At 33.9% G+C, this 18208-nt stretch overlaps 3 protein-coding genes across 3 annotated transcripts in view; 2 read left to right on the forward strand and 1 right to left on the reverse strand.

Annotated features, from left to right (window-relative positions):
• The first annotated feature begins 27 nt into the window (after positions 1-27).
• Positions 28-2727, forward strand: LOC105330002 (GSK3-beta interaction protein). The gene is made up of 2 exons (XM_011431535.4): positions 28-278; positions 529-2727. Exons 1-2 carry the CDS (start codon positions 75-77, stop codon positions 700-702), a joined length of 378 nt encoding a protein of 125 aa, XP_011429837.1. The 5' UTR covers positions 28-74; the 3' UTR covers positions 703-2727.
• Positions 2728-3449: 722 nt separating this feature from the next.
• Positions 3450-10416, reverse strand: LOC105330006 (small ribosomal subunit protein mS35). The gene is made up of 9 exons (XM_011431548.4): positions 10282-10416; positions 10026-10084; positions 9010-9147; positions 7697-7808; positions 7103-7242; positions 5477-5586; positions 5203-5272; positions 4349-4459; positions 3450-3665 (listed from the first exon to the last, which is right to left on the reverse strand). Exons 1-9 carry the CDS (start codon positions 10403-10405, stop codon positions 3477-3479), a joined length of 1053 nt encoding a protein of 350 aa, XP_011429850.3. The 5' UTR covers positions 10406-10416; the 3' UTR covers positions 3450-3476.
• A 53-nt stretch (positions 10417-10469) lies between these two features.
• Positions 10470-18208, forward strand: part of LOC105330003 (protein phosphatase 1 regulatory subunit 12A) — a 40415-nt gene continuing 32676 nt past the window's right edge. The window contains exons 1-6 of the mRNA XM_066072502.1: positions 10470-10718; positions 14495-14625; positions 15194-15312; positions 16588-16747; positions 17328-17472; positions 17932-18006. Of these exons, the coding sequence (XP_065928574.1) occupies positions 10470-10718; positions 14495-14625; positions 15194-15312; positions 16588-16747; positions 17328-17472; positions 17932-18006 (879 nt within the window). The remainder of the gene's footprint in view (positions 10719-14494; positions 14626-15193; positions 15313-16587; positions 16748-17327; positions 17473-17931; positions 18007-18208) is intronic.

Consider the following 18208-nt stretch of genomic DNA (forward strand, 5'->3'; position numbering starts at 1 on the left):
GAGTGAGTTGATGTTAATCGGACGAATGGTGACGTGTTCGACTTGATGATCACCGGTGCAAGAGAACTGTCGACATGGCCGAAGAAAATGAAAGTAGAAAAAGTCATGATTACACTCTAAGGATTGAAGCGCAGGAAGCCCTGAAAGAAATTTCTTTTGCAGTTTCCCATGTTGAAATTTCCCCAGAGTTGCCTCAAGGGGCGGAAAAAGTTTATCTAAATGTGAAAACGCAAGAGGGCGATGCTTACTGTGTGGAACTTTCTGTGCAGGGGTTCAGAGTAAGTTAAAAGGAGTTTATAAGTTAAATCAGAGACACATGTTATTTATGTCTCTGATTAAATTTAAACGGTTTATTGACGAACCAGATTGTTGTCTTTTCGTTCAATGTTTGAAAAAAGGTTATCTTTAACTATATATATGTAAAAAACCAGATTAAACTTTTAAAAATTATTAAATGTTCTAATGATAAAAGTGTAGTTTACAATTGGACTAATAACATGAATGAAATATGTGATGTTGTTTTATTAGATAGTTGGCAGAACATTTAATACAATAGATGACACACCACAGTCAAAATATTATGAAACCATCTATGCACTACTGGACCAAGTAAGCCCGAAATACAGGAACAGTTTCGGGGACACACTTTTGAGGAAACTTGAAAATTTACAGAAACAGTCGGAAGACAGTGCCCCTTCCTGACCCAGATTTGTCTTCAGTCCTCGTTGCTACCCTCCCAGTGGTAGTCAGCTGCTGTCTCTGTGCCTAACTGAGTCAAAATAACCTCAGTTTATTGATAGTTGCCAGTTTTTTAATCTGTAACCTGAGAAATTGGTGCCTAGCCGCCAGGATTTTTATTCAGATGTGCTTTATAGAACTTAAGAAAGAGCTTCCATTAACAACTAGATTTTGTTTATTTGTTGTGAATGCTAGTTTGATTTTAAGGTTTGCATTTGGTTATAGTTTTAGCTACGCCATTTAGACACACATTTTAGTTAGTGACACAAATAGGAAATGTGGTCTAGCATCTGTCGTTTTACATGAAGTTTCAATAGTACTTGAAGTTGCAAATAGATTTAATTTAGTAATGCATCAATTTGTTTATAAATTTCACTGATCCTATGCAAGTTTTGTATATTGCAGTGCAAGTACATTGTTTTTATTAACAACCTGAACCTTAAACTATTTCTGTCATTGGAGCGCATACTAGATTTTCTGCAGAGTTAAAAGCAAATAACTAAAATCCTACAATAGAGATTTATGCACGTTGATTTATGGTGTAAAAAAAGGACAAGCCTGTGATGTTGATTTCATTGAGTAGGAAACTTTGATATTTTAAAACCACACAAAAAAATTACTTCTATAATTGTTGTCAAATCTAATGCACCATTTACAAATAAAAAGATACAAAAGTTGTCATTAGATAAAATGGTCAATAATGAATCGTGAACATTTTAACAAGATTGATTTGATTTTGAGGTATATTTTTCAAATACCAGTATTGTACTGGTAGCATTTTTTCTGAAAAAAAAGCGATAAGTAAAAATTTTTTTTAAAATTAGATTAACCATGATGATGACATTTTGTATTTGGTGAACTTTAAGTTAAAATTATACATTTTAATATTTTACATAGTTATTTATTACCCCATCCTGGAATATGAAAGAGGAAAATTTTAGGGGGTAATTCTATTATACAGTATTAACAAAAATATAATGTGATTTTTGAAATCTGCATTGTAATATTCTTTTTTTTACCAAAGTGTAATTTTATTTTACATTGCTTTATTTGTCGTTATTGTTACCTTGTACAATGAAAAAAAAATCAGAGCTTCCAGAAAACTATCGGTATGTTTGTTCTTTATATGAGGCAAGAGTTCATTTGATTTTATCATGAAACCTCAGTCAGTCAGCAACATATACCACCTTAAATCTACAGGTGAACGAATTGGACACCACAACAAAATTATATAAACCACAGCGATCACACAACCACAAATTTAATAACTACATTGTTATATAGACCAATATCAATATAAAAGTAAAGGCATCTACAAGTAAATGTACATTGTACAAACTGAGCAGGTCACAAACCACCATTGATGATCTGTTTCTGGGGCCAGCACACAACTACATGTACATACAATGAACAAAATGAAGGGTCCATGCATATACTCTGACAATTCAAATATTCAGCAGTTCTAGGATGTGATATTAACCTGATATGACAGATTTTGTAGTAGTGTACTAAGATCTTATGTGGTCTTTCAGACATTATGGTGAACTGTGGTGCCGTATTTCACATGTATAATTAGGGCTGGTTTGATGGACTAAATGGTGGATAATAGTTGTCAAATTTTGTGGGTGCATATTACAAGAGAACTTGTTGCGACAAAGTTGTAAATGCTTACATTCCTAAGATGCTTCCCTCAGCATAAAATGCAATATACAAAACTGTTTAAGCACACCTCTTTTATGTCTTGTAATCATAGTTTACTTATATCAAGTTGAATCTATTCTTTTATGAAAATTGAGCAAAAATTATTACCAACGTGGTTGCAAGCTTTTAAGTTCTTTTGTAGAACAGACCCAAAGCGTTAACAAGACTGAACAAACTTTAGATCTACTATCTTCCTCGTATGATTTGTCAAACTACTGCAAATGTCCACAAATATTTTTGTATTCCTAATACATGTACCAGTATTGAAAATAAAAGAGTTAAGCTTGTTGTAATTTTTTTTATGTTTGGCCATCAACTTCTAGAGTTACCTTCCAGGTCAAATATGTACATGTAAGTGTAACAGATGGTGAAAAGTACCGTCTCACTAGGGACTTGAACCCAGGGCCTTTGATATACTCTGCCCAGCATTTTCAGCCACTTAGCTATTAAGACCCTTATTCTCAAACAACATTCATTTGGTAGTACAAATGCAGTTACGGTCAACATTGTAAAAAAAAAAAAAACAACTTCTGTATACAGGGAAATATTCGCCCCCGTTTTATTTTTTGCCCTCATTGTGAGCAGGCAAATTTAAAACTGGGCGAATTTCAATGTCTTAAATTATCTCTCTTAAAACACAACTGTGTCTGGGCTAATACAAGACGAGGCGCAACTGTTTGCAAGTGTAAAAGGGCGAAAATTACGAGGGGCGAAAATAACCCTGCATACAGTATAATTTCTTTAGGGTAATCAAAGCCTTTCAGCAAGTGTCACGATTCAGTTCATACAATGTTTGTTTTTGATACTGAAATTGTTGACAACAGGTGAAAGATAGTACAACTTTAGTAAATTTTTAGAATAATTTTATTTCCATCGCGGGGTATGTGTAATTGCCTAAAATTTTTTTCTCAGGAAAATGAAAAATACCAGAAATTATTATTTTTTTTTTCAACATATAATGCACTGTCTGATTTTGATTAAAGAGTGTAAAATGTATGCAAAACACAGACTTTGGCTTGGTATAAGTAGTTTAATGATCACAATTTTAAAAGTTTTAGGACAGACTGTTTATAGGCATTAAGAGTCTCTCTGCTGTCCCCCTCATCCTTCAAATTAGAGAAAGCAGATTTGTACGACTGAATATCATCTTCAGTATCCACCACTGAAACATTTGGATCACTTTTGCTCACTGAACTGGCCAGGTCTGTCTTTTCCCCACTATTGATCTGCAAATAATAAATTCATACAGCTTAGAAAAAGACAATTCTACAATTTTCCCTGTACCTGATTTTCCAACCATGAGTAACTCCCCTTTGATTTCTCAACAAATTCGATCACAAACTACAGTCGCCGTAGTTCAATTATAATGAGATCAAACTCTTTTATTTGGTTAAAACAGAACAGTGTTCAAACAGTGGAGAGACTCTAGTCACAGTAGGTGGCGGAGGCAAGCGTTTATATATCAGCATAACATGATTTTTGTTAAATTTGGGCTCCTGCACATAGAATTTAATTTGTAACATCGTATTGTCTCTCCTTTTTAATGCACAATAAAACTATGAGTATCGGTGAACATATTTCTTGTTATTTTAACCTGACATTGACCAATATGCGTTCGAGCACAGACATGCACACTGTAAGTTTTCATCTCTACAGATCAAACTTACCCACAATAGAGCAAACAAGGCAATAGTTTTATTTGAATTAAAGTGTGTGGGCATGAGATGTGATCTTCCTATTATTTTTCAGATTTTAAAACCCAATTTGTCCTAAACTAAAATCAAACCACAAAATACATGTATGACATTCGAAGCAAAATCTTAAAGTGGGATGAACATCGAATTGCATTCAATTCTTTATAAACTTTTGTATCAACTGCATGAAAATAAATCGCTCAATCCGTCCCTACCTGCAGAATTTTCTGCTTCAGCTTTAAGATCTTTTTCTTGGACTGTGTCTTGTCCCACTGATATTTCACCCAATCAGATTCCTCCATCTCATCCTCCCAATCTTCTTTTTCCTGAATTATCCAAGTATCGTAAAATATTGTAATATTTTATATAACATATACAAATATCCTATTAAATCCTTGTTCAAGTAAACAAAATGAAGGCACTTCATATTAATAGTGCAGCCTGAATCTATATTTATATTTGACTCACTGAATAAAATGAAGCTAAAATGATTATTCAATGTATATTTTAAGAGTACTTAGGCAATGCTCTCTGGGGAATCTCATACTCAAAGAAAACATAAGCTATATGTAACAAAACTAAAAAAATAAAAATAAACACCTCATGAACTTCCAATACATACATAATTCAGTGGTTGCAAAGCATTCCACTACCAGTACTATTTATACATCTTCATGGTATTTCCCCCCCCCCCCCCCAATATAATAAAGTGGAGTGGGGTAAGGATTTTTATTTCAAAACTTAAATGCAAATCGATATAAATTATTAGAGTCTTGCAGAAACTTAATAACGTTTAATTATATAAACACTACAGGTATCATGACTTACCTGTCTACTTATACAGGTATCATGACTTACCTGTCTACTTATACAGGTATCATGACTTACCTGTCTACTTATACATGTATCATGACTTACCTGTCTACTTATACATGTATCATGACTTACCTGTCTACTTATACATGTATCATGACTTACCTGTCTACTTATACATGTATCATGACTTACCTGTCTACTTATACATGTATCATGACTTACCTGTCTACTTATACATTTACTCAAGACTTACCTGTGACTCATAGTATAAAGCTGTCAATGTGTAAACATTAAAATCAAAGTTCTGTTTCCGGACTGGGCACCTGCAAAAAGCATAATTAAACAGACATCATTTAAACAGACAATGTGCATCAACAGACATGCTAATTTGTTCAAAAATCAATATCCACCTAGTATCAAACACAACAAATATAATTCTTGACCAGTAGTCACTCCATTATCTGGGATCAAAGACAATGTATGCCATTCATATATTGATTTTTTATTTTGACCAATCAAGCACTTGCCTGTCTGATTTGAGTTGCAGAGTCATTGCTTTTTCGTCCATCTTGTCCCCCGCTAATTTCTTGATCTTTGTGACCGAATGCTCATCAAACTTCAGCACCGAGAGATCTACCTGTAACATTTATAACTAAATTTCTATCATTTCATACATTCTAGAAAGTGACCAAATGTAGTCAAATTACTTTAACACTTTGATATTCTTTCCACAAAGAGATAAAGCACACTTTATATACGATTGCTCCAAAAATATAGCACTTTTGCAAACATCAGACATTTTTAATATTATACAATATATAGTAAAAATATATTCAAAGAAAGACTAATTAAACAATTACCAGCGTCTGTTAATCATCTTACATGACATCACTAAAATATTCAGGTTTTGTTTGGGGTATATAGGAAAATGGTTACTATGCAATAAAAAGTTGGATATTTGACTATTTGAACCACTTTAAACCAAAGAAATCCGATTCAAATTATATTCTACAGGTATTGTAGTACATATGTAAATTGAATTAATGCTGGTTTGATGTGGTCTGTGTACTAAAAATGAGACAAATATTTCAATTAGTGACTTTTGTATGTATATAGCCATATATACTGAAAAGACATCCTATGAAATTGTTATATGCATGGCCTAGTGGTAACGCACGTACATAAATTGCAATGACAAACACAATGTTTACTTATTTATATATGGTAGGCCTGATTGTAAATCATATTTTAACCGTGTTATTTACAAATTTGCACTAGTTTTTCTAATTATTAATGCAATATTTTTAATAAGAAAAAGATGGTGTACAATATGTGTTTACCAAACAAACTTCACTATAAAGAATTCTTGAATATTTCAGGAGTAACATAGAAATCCCTTGGATTTATTTAAGAAATAAAGTACGAGTTTTCGTGAATGTTGCAGAATAACCTCCGAGGTCGAGAAATGTTGTTTTGAAATATAAAAGCCGAGGCGTTAGCCGAACCTTTTATATTTCAAACAACATTTCGAGACCGAGGAGGTTATCCTGCAACATTCACGAAAACAAGAACTTTATTTCTATTCTACTAACAGCCCAGTATTTCTACAGATTGTTTCTCCTATAGAGAGAAGATCTAGGTCATTTTGACTGCTGTTCCGTGTAACCCCAACGGTTTTGTTAGTAATGTTTACATATGTATCAATTAAAGGAATCATATGCAGACGACAGACTTTTTCTTACGATTTTAATACTCTTCACTTATTTATAAAATATCTTTGAATCACATTCATAATATTTTAAGGGCAATTTAATACGATTATTACTACTACACGTTATATATTTTATGTAAAAACATGCTGTGAAAATGTGCTAGGGAGGTCCTAGGAACAGCCGCTTTGATCTCTTAAAAATAAAAATTTGAGGCATTACACATTGTTTTGACTGGGACTAACACATGAAATTGACACAGTTATAAAACTTTTTTACGGTTTGAAGTTGTACTTCCATGATCAGTGCGAGACAAATAGGTATTTCTGATCTGATAATTTACTGATAACGTTCGTGGTATATTGGAGAATAATGTCCGCTGCATCTCTTTGATCTCGGCAATAACTGTAGTAGAATCTTCACTAAAGAGCAGCTGAAGCTTACATTAACTGTGACCTCGCGTGACCTTGGATCTCTTAATGACGTCCCGCAGGTCACATAGTCTGAGGTTATAACCTCCAATGGGAAGTTCGCTTTTCTGATCTCTCGATTTTTTAATTCACTGGGGAACTCTGTACAGAATTCTGCAAATATAAATTTATAAATACAATGTAGTACCATAATAAATGAAAATGAAATAAACTACATGTAATATTAATTCAGTCGTTTTGTTTTTCATCATTTCACCTATTGGTTTAAGAAAGCATTTTTTATGAGAAAGCAATTTAAAGGGGGATAACTTCTCAATTATAATTGATAATTTTTTCATGAGTTTGAGAAATTGAGGGAAATGGCCCTATTGAGTGAAATCACATATACATTATGTACATGTAAAAATAAACTGATTAATTTAGTCAAATATCTTAATTGTTGCATTAATAAATATATTTATTTCTAAGACTTATGTATTATATAATATTAATAAATTTTTAGGGTAATTTTACATGCTTTAAATATTTATTAAAAGGGGACGATGTATATTTCGGTAGTCCTTTGGTGGTGTTCCTTAAACATATTATGAAGAATATAGTTACGTACTTTTAATTGCCTGACAGTGTGTCTTTATATGAGGAGGCGTGAGATGAAGGAAGTTTGGAATCTTCACCAATTCTGCGTTGCCATATTTCCCAGCACTTAGTTTGTATTCTTTCTGCAATGCCAACATGAATAAAACAGTATTCAAACTGCTCAGCTTTATAAATAAACTAATAGCAGAATTTAAATCGCTCAGCTATAATTATATACATATACCAATAACACTAATTCAACTGCTCAGCTATATCATGTACATATATCTGACTTATACCAGCGGCCAGCCCCTACTCATTCAGTCTTATTTACTTCATTGTAGTGAAAAAGAAGCAGCTAACTTTAGTCAGACATCAGACGTACCAAATACAGAAATTGAAGTGCTCAGCTGTATACAACTGTATACATACATATATATATATATATACCAATAACAGCTGTATACATTATATACCAATAACAGATTGAGTTAAAACCATGCCAAGCTTACTGCTAAATATCATTATAGATACAAAACCAAAATAATCATTCCTGCCAATTCCAAGTTTTCATGGTTATAAAAACATAACTATTAAAGTAGGGCACAGATTTCCTCAAAATATATTGTCACAAATGTTTGTAAGAAGTAAAGAAATTATGGAGTAAATGACATGTGCATCCAAATCAAATAGCTTATTGTAGTTAAAAAAAAAATTGCACAACATTTATTTAGCTGGCCTACTGGTAAGAGAGCATAAATGGTGTAATTCTACATAAGAATATTAATATGTACATGTAGTGATGTACAAACATATTACACTTGGCTGTGTATTCTGTCTAGTATTATTTGGTGGAGAGCCACTTCTACTAAATCAAATACATATCATGCATGTATGTTTATAAATAGCTATATTCAGATGTGTATGTTTGTTAAAAAATATTTTTTTTTGCAGTATATCCTACCCATTAAGTAAGTTACATTAGCTTATAATTGACTGTTTTCCCTTGGGTTCCATAACTTAATAACGTTTACATTTACATTTATTTAGCATTACACTATAAAATTTAAAAATCTCTGATTATAATCGATAATTAGTTAGTTGCGGGAAACCGATCATCGATTATGAAAATCTCACCGATTCCCATCACTAGTATTGCTTCTCAGGCACCAGTCAGATTAATTTCTGTCATATTGAACAGGGGGAATAACTCTAATTTTAAGTAAAATATGAAAATTTAGTTATTCCTCTTTGAAATGTGGCAACAAAAAAACACATATAATTACATTTTAAGAATTTTTCTTAAGATCTGTGATCATTAATCTTTCACTGACAAAGTCTTACTTTTCGGTACCCCTGCCTGATGGGGAGGGGCACTGACCCCCAGCGAAATGGCGCCTTGGTCGGCCAAACACTCGTCCAGTTCATATCTGTTTTCATGCAATCTGCTCTGGATAGAGTCCTAACATCAGGTGGTTTTTCCTAAAAATTTATTTTTGAAAAATATTTTGAATATTTTCCATTTTATCAATTTCAACTGTATTTGATTCACATGTATGTGTATTTTAATTAAAAATCATCAAAAGGTGATGGAAGCAATAACTTGGGACAGACAATAATATCATGTCCAATAAAGACATTTTTCATTCCTTAAACTTTGACTGCACTTGGTGCTGTAGACATTCTGCATTATGTATAATGTTTTAGAGGAAACGCTTGATTACTTGTTGATTAGAGATAGCTGCAGGTCTGTAGCTCCCAGTCTGAAAATATTCGAATCATATACCTGGGAGCTACAGTGCCTCCCATAGTAAAAAAAATGCAACTTACAGCACACAAAAAATTGTGTTACTTTAGGAATGATTAACCTTATTTCCAAACACATTCTATACAGATATTTAATTCCCCAAAATTGCTCAGACATTTCACTACAGATATCAATACTTCACACTTGCCTCTGAAATTCTTTTAAACACCATAACCATGATCACCAGCCCCATAAAGTGAAGTGGTGCAGTTTGTTTAATGTATGTAAAAATGGCGACTCTTGATCTGGATGTGAATTTAACATACCGGCACTTCAATATCCATTTTGTATTTAAGAGAAAGTTTGAGGCAAGTAAACTACAGATATCAATGGTAAATTGACGGAAGAATATTATGTTACTAATTTTTACTACTGAATTTGTGTGAAAATAAGGTTAATCAGTCAACAACTACTGCACTTTCTTTGCTCCGTAAATTGCATTTTTTTTTTTACTATGGGAGGAACTGTAACGTTAGCTCCCATGTCCATATTTTCTCAGTCCGAAAGCTTCAGATCTGCAGCTAGATTTAAGAATGCAATGCAAATAAATTACCCATTTGAATCTTTTTACATCTTTGTCTCGAAGAATGTTCAAAACCTTGAAGTTTTCATCTGAAATCAAAAAGTTTTTTTAAAAATGTATGAAAACAATATGAAGAAAGTATTGGCAAGTTTTTCAGATCAATAAAATGTTTTATCAAATTTTAATGTGATTAAATAACGTTCCGAGTTTCCTCGAAATTTCCATATCATCTGATAAAGTTTATTTGAATGTAAGATTTTAAATCGGTTGAAGGAATGCAAATAACCTTCCAAATCTTCTTTGATTCTACTGTGAACACAACATCGTTGCAAATGGTGAACTGTAGATCGCTTTATGTTCAAAACAATCCAATGTTCGTTTGAAAGTTGCACAAGCCTTCTGGAGGCCATTTTGGGCTGGACGTAAACTTTAGCGAGAAAACACGAGAGTTGTGTATTCAGTGGCGCAGCTGTCATGGCGGACGACTCGAAGCAGACAAGTGCCCTACTGAAAAGGCACGAACAATTAAAGCGATGGAATGAATCGGACACAAATAGGGCTGCAGATACACCAAGAGACAAACCAAGAAAAGTTAAATTTCAAGATGGATGTGTATTTTTAGCCGCATGTTCAAGTGGGGATACCGAGGAGGTAGCCAGGCTTCTAAGACGAGGCGCTGACATAAACACGGCGAATGTAGACGGTTTAACAGCCTTGCACCAGGTAGATACTGGCGTTCTATTGTAAACTAGTCTTATATGTATGTGTTCTTCTTAAATGATAAATATTAAAATGCTTAAACTTCCAGTGGTCGTGCATTTTTGTACAAGAGTTCTCTGCCCCTTGTTGACAAAATTGACATTTTGTGCAAACCTGATGTTCCTATACTTCATCACTTGGCCTTGTATTTCTACAGATGTCTGCAGTGTATGATTTGTAATATTCTTAGTGTAGAAGGAAATTTGCATATTTCGTGTATCTAACATTGTTGCTGCATTTTCACCAACCTGTTGTAGCACCTGGCCATGCTGTTTATATATGCTCATTGATTCAGTTGTGCTTTTCTTTTATTATTGTCCAGTCAATTACATTATACATTGTTAAAGTCTGTATTAAGCTGAATTCTGGTTTTGAGAGCTTAAATTATACAGCAACTTGATTAACTTTAAGTATATATTTCAAGTGCTGAATGAATAATTCTTGCAAGAGACATTTTGATGGATGTCATATTCACTGCTATTCTAGGTAAAGATACTCACATCTCTGTCAATGATAATTTAGTTCAACTGATTGTTGATCAAAAACTGGTTAATAAGATGCTGAAGAAGAAAAAGTTGAGAGAGAGAGAGAGAGGGAGAGAGAGAGAGAGAGAGAGAGAGAGAGAGAGAGAGACCACAACCCAAATCCAAATACACACAAATGCATTTGTTACATAAACATTAATAATGTGCCTTTTACATGTATTTCAGTAAGCATGCTAAGATATATCACTGCACTCTTACATCTGTTTGAGCTTTGTAGTGGTGTCAACCTGAACTAACCTGTGCACATGTATCTTAATACATGCATTAAAGTATACATTTGTCTGTGCACATGTGTATGAATGTGTACATGGGCATTTACCAGTCCGCATGTGTCATTTCACACATGTGAAATGAGGATGCATGGATTTATACAAGTCATATGAAATTTGTAAATGTGTATTGATCTTTGAACACACACCTGTGTACAATAAACACACACCTGTGTACAATAAACATGCACCTGTGCCTGTGTGCCATAACAGAACCCTGGGGGAAGGTTACCAACACTCTTCAATTTCTATTTAGTTTCTCAGGATTTTGATATCTTGCATTATAGCTCACATTGCAGAAATTTAAAATGGATAGAGATGATAGAACCCAGCAATCTTCAATTTTAATCAGCTGATCTTTGTTTGATGCATTATTTTTGTATATTCATAGTGATTAAGATCAAATCATGCAATTCTATGGTATTGATTTTTGTTATTACATTTATCTGTCCATTATACTTATATAAATATAGAAATCTACCTCATGTTCAATGTTTGATTTAAGGAACTTCATAAAGTGTTAAAGTCAACAATAGTTGGAGATGGACAATGTAAAAACTCTCATATTGTTTGTAAACTATACATAAAAATAGATTGCAAAATTTGATTAAACAATCTTATTAAAGTTAAAAGCATTTGGTTGAATGTCAGCCCTCAAGGATGTGACCTTTGAACCAGAAGGATACAAACAGTAAACTTTGTTTAGAATACACAAAGCTTAATTAAATAAGGAAAACTGGAAACTAGATGATACAACAACAGGTTTTATTTCTTTTGTACTTGAGTGTAGTGAGGAAATATACCTTAACTTACAGGTATTATAATATATTACAAGTTGCTGGCAAATCTTTTCTATCCAGTATTATGCCTATGTACATGTATGTAGCTTGCTGTATCCATTGTTTGATGTTAAGGAAATGTCTTTTTTTTTGGAGTGATTATTTAAGGTTGAAGATTACAGGGTTCCCACCTTTTCAAATCAATTAAGTCTAATGTCTTCATGAATTAAAGTCCACAAAAATCACTATTTTTGTACTGTACATGGTCCTTAATTGGGAACTGGGGAGGGGCTTAGTAATTTTTCTGTCCGTCCACATTTCCTCTGTTTAGTATAGCAATGCCGTGGACATGATTTGAGCTTGAGAGCCTTCTGTATAGTCTTTAGTCTTTTGCTAGTATTTTTGCAGATCAAAGCTACAATGTATGACCCTCTTTAAAAGAGCTATCGGCAGACTGGACACATTTTTTCATATTAAAATAAAGATGTGGTATCTCATGTACACTGTACATGTCTCAGAAAAAATAAATTCTATGCTGTTTAGTTTAGCCTCAGTTCATTGTAAACTATGATCTTTAATCCTGTCCATTAACGCTCTTATGCTATTTAGCTTTTTTTTTTCATTATAACCTCTGCCCTTTGACCCCATAGTTTTCTTTTACATTAGAGCTGCGTTAAAGATCGTTGCTGCTACCCTAGCTGCTAGGCTAAATATCTAGGTCTAATTGGACGTGCTGAATGTATTAATGCTTTTATTGCTAAACTAGCGTATCATTCAAGATTAATACAGCTACATAGAGTTACATAGCTGCTACGATCCAGAAAGCCACCCTGTGTATTATTACCTGTTAATAACCTTGCCCTTTAACTCTTTGTTATTCGTAACTTTTAAATCTTGCAATATAAACCCTTGTAACTAGTTCAACATCTGTTTCCAATTTTTTTGCTTTTCAATGCCTATGTTATTTATATCATCTCTGCATTTCAATTTCTGCACTATTTGACCTATGTTTATTTTTTTATTTTAAAGATATCTGGCTTTATTTTTAAGATATCTGGCTTTTTTGTATCCATATTTTGTTCTATAATATGCTGTACATTTCATCGCTCTAGTTCCAGTAACCTTTGCTTTTTCTGAACCTTTCTTCCTCAGATCTCTGAGATTTTAATATTTCAATTAAAACCTGTTACCTCCATATCTCATCTACACTGCCGAAACAATTAAAATGACTGCTTCTTAAATTGTTCTTTTTTCCCCTCTTAAATCTTCAAGATAATGTGAGTCTCTTGTATAAACTTAAGACCCTCTTCTTAATTCTCTTCTTAAAAGATTAAGCAAGCCCTGTGAGTGAGTAGTTGGGGATGCAGGCACTGCTTATTGTTTATACATTCCTGTGTGATAACAGGCCAGTGTGGAATAGAATGGAATGCATGTGTGTACAGATGGGAGCCGGGCGAGCTCTGATTGTGATATAATGCTCCCCGAGGTGTGATACAAGAGGCCTGTTGTTGTTATCTGTGCAGTGTGATTAGCCCTCAATTGTCTGTACTCTTAATATATAAATTATACATCAGTAAGACATGCTTCACTGGGTACAGTATAGGTCTCTTATTGGTGCAGTATGATAGGGTGGAGATCCAATGTTTAGTCTCTGATCGGGGGGGGATCTAAAGTTTAGTCTGATCGGGTGGGAATCTAATGTTTAATCTTTGATCAGGTGGGGATCTAATGTTTCATCTCTGATCGGGTGGGGATCCAATGTAGTGTCTCGGATGCAGAGGGGATATACTCTAATAAGAATTATGAATAAAACTTGCTTATATGAATTATTGATATAACTTGCTAGTAAGCAATATTCATTTTTGAGGCTTGTAAAGTGCATTGTTGCTCATGAGTCTACCTGTAAACTTTAATTTGAGGCCTGTATTGTGTATTGTATCACCTGAGTTTATTATAAGCCTGTAAACCTTTATAGGCCTAGCTGTATTGTGTATTGTATCACCTGAGTTTATTATAAGCCTGTAAGCCTCTCTAGGCCAGTATTGTATCACCTGAGTTTATTATAAGCCTGTAAACCTCTCTAGGCCTGTATTGTGCATTTATCTCCTGAGTTTAGTGTAAGCCCATAAACTTTCTTTCTTTTCTAGGCCTGTATAGATGACAATCAGTCCATGGTGGAGTTTTTGGTGGAGAATGGAGCTGATGTGGATGTGTGTGACAATGAGGGCTGGACTCCACTCCACGCCACAGCCTCATGTGGATTCACGGAAATCGCCAGGTGATTACGCATCAACAACTTCCATCTCATTGTGATTACACACCAACAACTTCCATCTCATTGTGAAACTTCAGTGGAAAAACCCCCCATAACCCAGCACTATTTAACAACTCTTTTTACCCTGATGCGAACATATGATGCATTTGTCAGAATTCAAGTATTCCTATAAATGAACTGTATATGAAACTCGGAAACCTCTTTTACACATAAAATCTTAAAACTGGACATACATATATCACACACATTATACATAAGGCAGTTTTATCAGAAGGTTCTGTGATACAGTGAAATAAGTCAGAAGAGGAATGTAGCTGTTATAGGAAGGGGTTGTGACAGGCAGCATTTGCTACTTTCAAACCTTTGGTAGAGTTTTGTGAAATCATACAGTAAAAGAAACGTTCATAATTAATCTAAGATAGGAGTCATTGCAGTGATACTTTTGTAAAATGATGCCCTGTTCTAATGGTTATAAAGCTGTGGGAGTATAAACTCAGTTCTCCAAATACACTATACTGTAATCTGTGGGTATCTGTTGATTTTCATCAATCTCAATCTTTAATATTTGTAGATATTTACTGGAACAGAAAGCTAATGTGGCAGCTGTGAACAATGATGGGGACCTGGCCATTGATATCTGCGAGGACAAAGAAATGAGGAAAATCCTACAAGAGGAGATGGACAATCAGGGTAGGCATCCAGGGGACAACGGGCAAAGCTTAGAAATGGGGAGCAAATAGGGTAACAAAGTAACCAGAAAGCTAATGTCAAGATTGAAGGAGAATGTAATGCTTCATAGTTAACAATGTACCACAATTCAACATAACAAAATGGTTTACTAAGTGGAGAGGTTGTGGCTTGGTGACTTGTGTTTTCATTGTCTCCATTTACCGGAAAAGTAAAACTCTGACTCTAGGTCTAGATCTAGACCTCGTATCAAGATGACCGACTTTTTTAGCTATCTGTGTTGACTTGTTGTGGTAAATCTCTCACTAGAGGGGGAATTTCCTGAGTTAGTACAAGGTAGTACATCCCGCGCTCTTCTTCATTCTTTTCCCGGGATCCCGCTCTTCCTATCAACCGATGCTACAAGTCATTAAAAAGGCCAGATTACATCACTGTTAATTATTCATCATTTAGCTACAATGGAGGGTGGATATTTAACCGTCCATCTCAGGCACAAAGTCCCAGGGTCCATATTACACTGGAAACAGTAGAACAGTATGGGGCATGGAAGATACGTAATCTGAAGTATACAATATATGCCATTAAATACCAATACCTTAGGAGATGAGGGCTATAATGGGGGTTGGATTATTGGTGTCACAAAAAAATGGGGAGAAAATTGGAATTCAAAATATTTTAGTTTTATGTGACTGTAATTCATTTTTTTTTTCGGGCATCATTAGATTTCAGTTTGAATAAGCTACAAAAATGTAGACATGATATTATTTGTAAGTGGCTGAAGTGGTATTAAACAACTGAAGGATGAAGAGGGGGTGATGTAGGGTCACAGAGAACAGATTAGTTGAGTTATACACATGCGTGTACATGGACGGACTGTACGTTTTAGATTGATTGTGTGTAATTCATCAAACTACAGAATATGATCACACAGTCACCTTTTCCAAAATCAGTTTGACTTTAACAAAACAGCATTATGTATTATATTACTGTGTTAGGAAAGTAGGAATTACATGTAAGTGGAGGTCCAGATTCCTTTGAATAAAGAAAATTATCCAAGAAATTAGAAATACTTGTGATGATACTCTAAGTATTGTATATATACCCATTGAAAGTTATATGTTAAACATTGCTTGAAGAATTGTTTTACATCTGTTGTAATTTTAGCTCACACTTTCATGCATGTATATGACTGGTTTTAGTTTTGACAATCATGAAGCAAATAAATTCAAGTTTATTCAAATAAAGAAATGACAGTGTAAAACATTCCTTGTCTTTCAGGAGTGGACGCGGATGCTGCTCGCTCAGAGGAGGAGAATCAGATGTTACAGGACGCCAACAAATGGCTGAACAACAAGTCCGTCAAGGAGAAGAAACACCCCAAAACAGGGGCCACCGCACTCCATGTGGCTGCCGCAAAGGGATACACGAAGGTCATGAGGTGGGTGTGATCTTGATTTGTAATAGCTGAAGATTGATAAAAGTGGTGAGGTGGCATGGGTTGTTATATTACCTACTATTAGGCTGTTGCTCAATTTTAACAGATTTCTTGAGCACCCCTCACCCCCCTAATTATATTTCCGATGAATTTTGAAATACAGTCTTTATTCTATATATGTACAAGTAAACACCACAAAAAATCTTTAAAGATTTTAATTCATGAAAATTGTCCTCTAAGAGGTTGAATGATTGAACAGAATGAGTTAAAGTGAGCAAATTAGTGAGAAATGAAATGAAATTATCAATATCTAGTATTTATTTTTTGATAAATTCTTGATGATTGTTTAAAATGAACAGATATCTAAAAATTTGCTCCTGTGTACATGTGACTTATTGTAATGAATACACATGTAAAATTATGTTTTCGAGTGTTCTGTTTGTCTTAAATGTAAACTGCTGCTCAGATGAAATCTTATCTAGATATATATATTTTAGCAGTCTTACATTTTACTGCTGATTTAGTGAAGACTTATAAAAATTATAAAGCTTGCTTTAGTTTTAAATGCGACTCGTTGTTTCAGTATACTGCTGAAAGCGGGGGCGGATGTGAACTCCCAGGACTATGATGGATGGACCCCCCTCCACGCAGCCGCCCACTGGGGGCAGGAGGAGACATGCAAACTACTGGTGGAGCACATGTGTGACATGCAGCTCAAAAATAATGCTGTACGTAAATATACACTCTTAGGAACTTGTGTACACTCCTTCTCTCACACTCACTTTCTCCAGAGCTCACATTGGTTCGGAAATCATTTGATTTGGAATTCAAAATGATTGTTAAGATTTATTTGTTTTAAATATATATGTAAAATTATTGAATCACTTAATATTGAGGATAATTTACTTTTAAGCATTTCTTATGAGAAGTACTATTGACAGACACAAATTACTCCAAATTATTCAGTTTTAATACTGATTTTGTACATAAATTTTGCATTTAATTTTACAATATTGATGTTTTATTTTTTTAAATCTATCAAATAAATTTTCTCCACTTTGGGATCCATGCTTTGCAAATATTGAAATATTTAGAGAATCTGGAAACTGCATTGACAAAAGTAGGAAGAAGTGGGATAATTAGTAAAATTTTATGTCTTGAATCCCCTTCACTCTGTCTTCTCTCAGGGTCAGACACCGTATGACGTGGCCGATTCAGAAGTCCTGAAGCTTTTAGAGGAATTGGAGAGGAAGCAAGCCTCGGTATGTAATTCTCAAAATAAATTACTTAATAAGCAAATATTTATGTTAAATAATACTTACAACATAATGCTTCTCAGTGTTTCCTGGTGTGCCACATTTATTGGATTCGCCTACATGCAGTCAATCAGTTACATAAAATTACGTGTAATTATATGAAATAGCTTACTTATAAGTTTTCATATTATCAAAAGAATTTTTTTTT

The sequence above is a fragment of the Magallana gigas genome, chromosome 9, assembly GCF_963853765.1.
Source record: "Magallana gigas chromosome 9, xbMagGiga1.1, whole genome shotgun sequence".
In the NCBI taxonomy this organism is placed as follows: domain Eukaryota; kingdom Metazoa; phylum Mollusca; class Bivalvia; order Ostreida; family Ostreidae; genus Magallana; species Magallana gigas.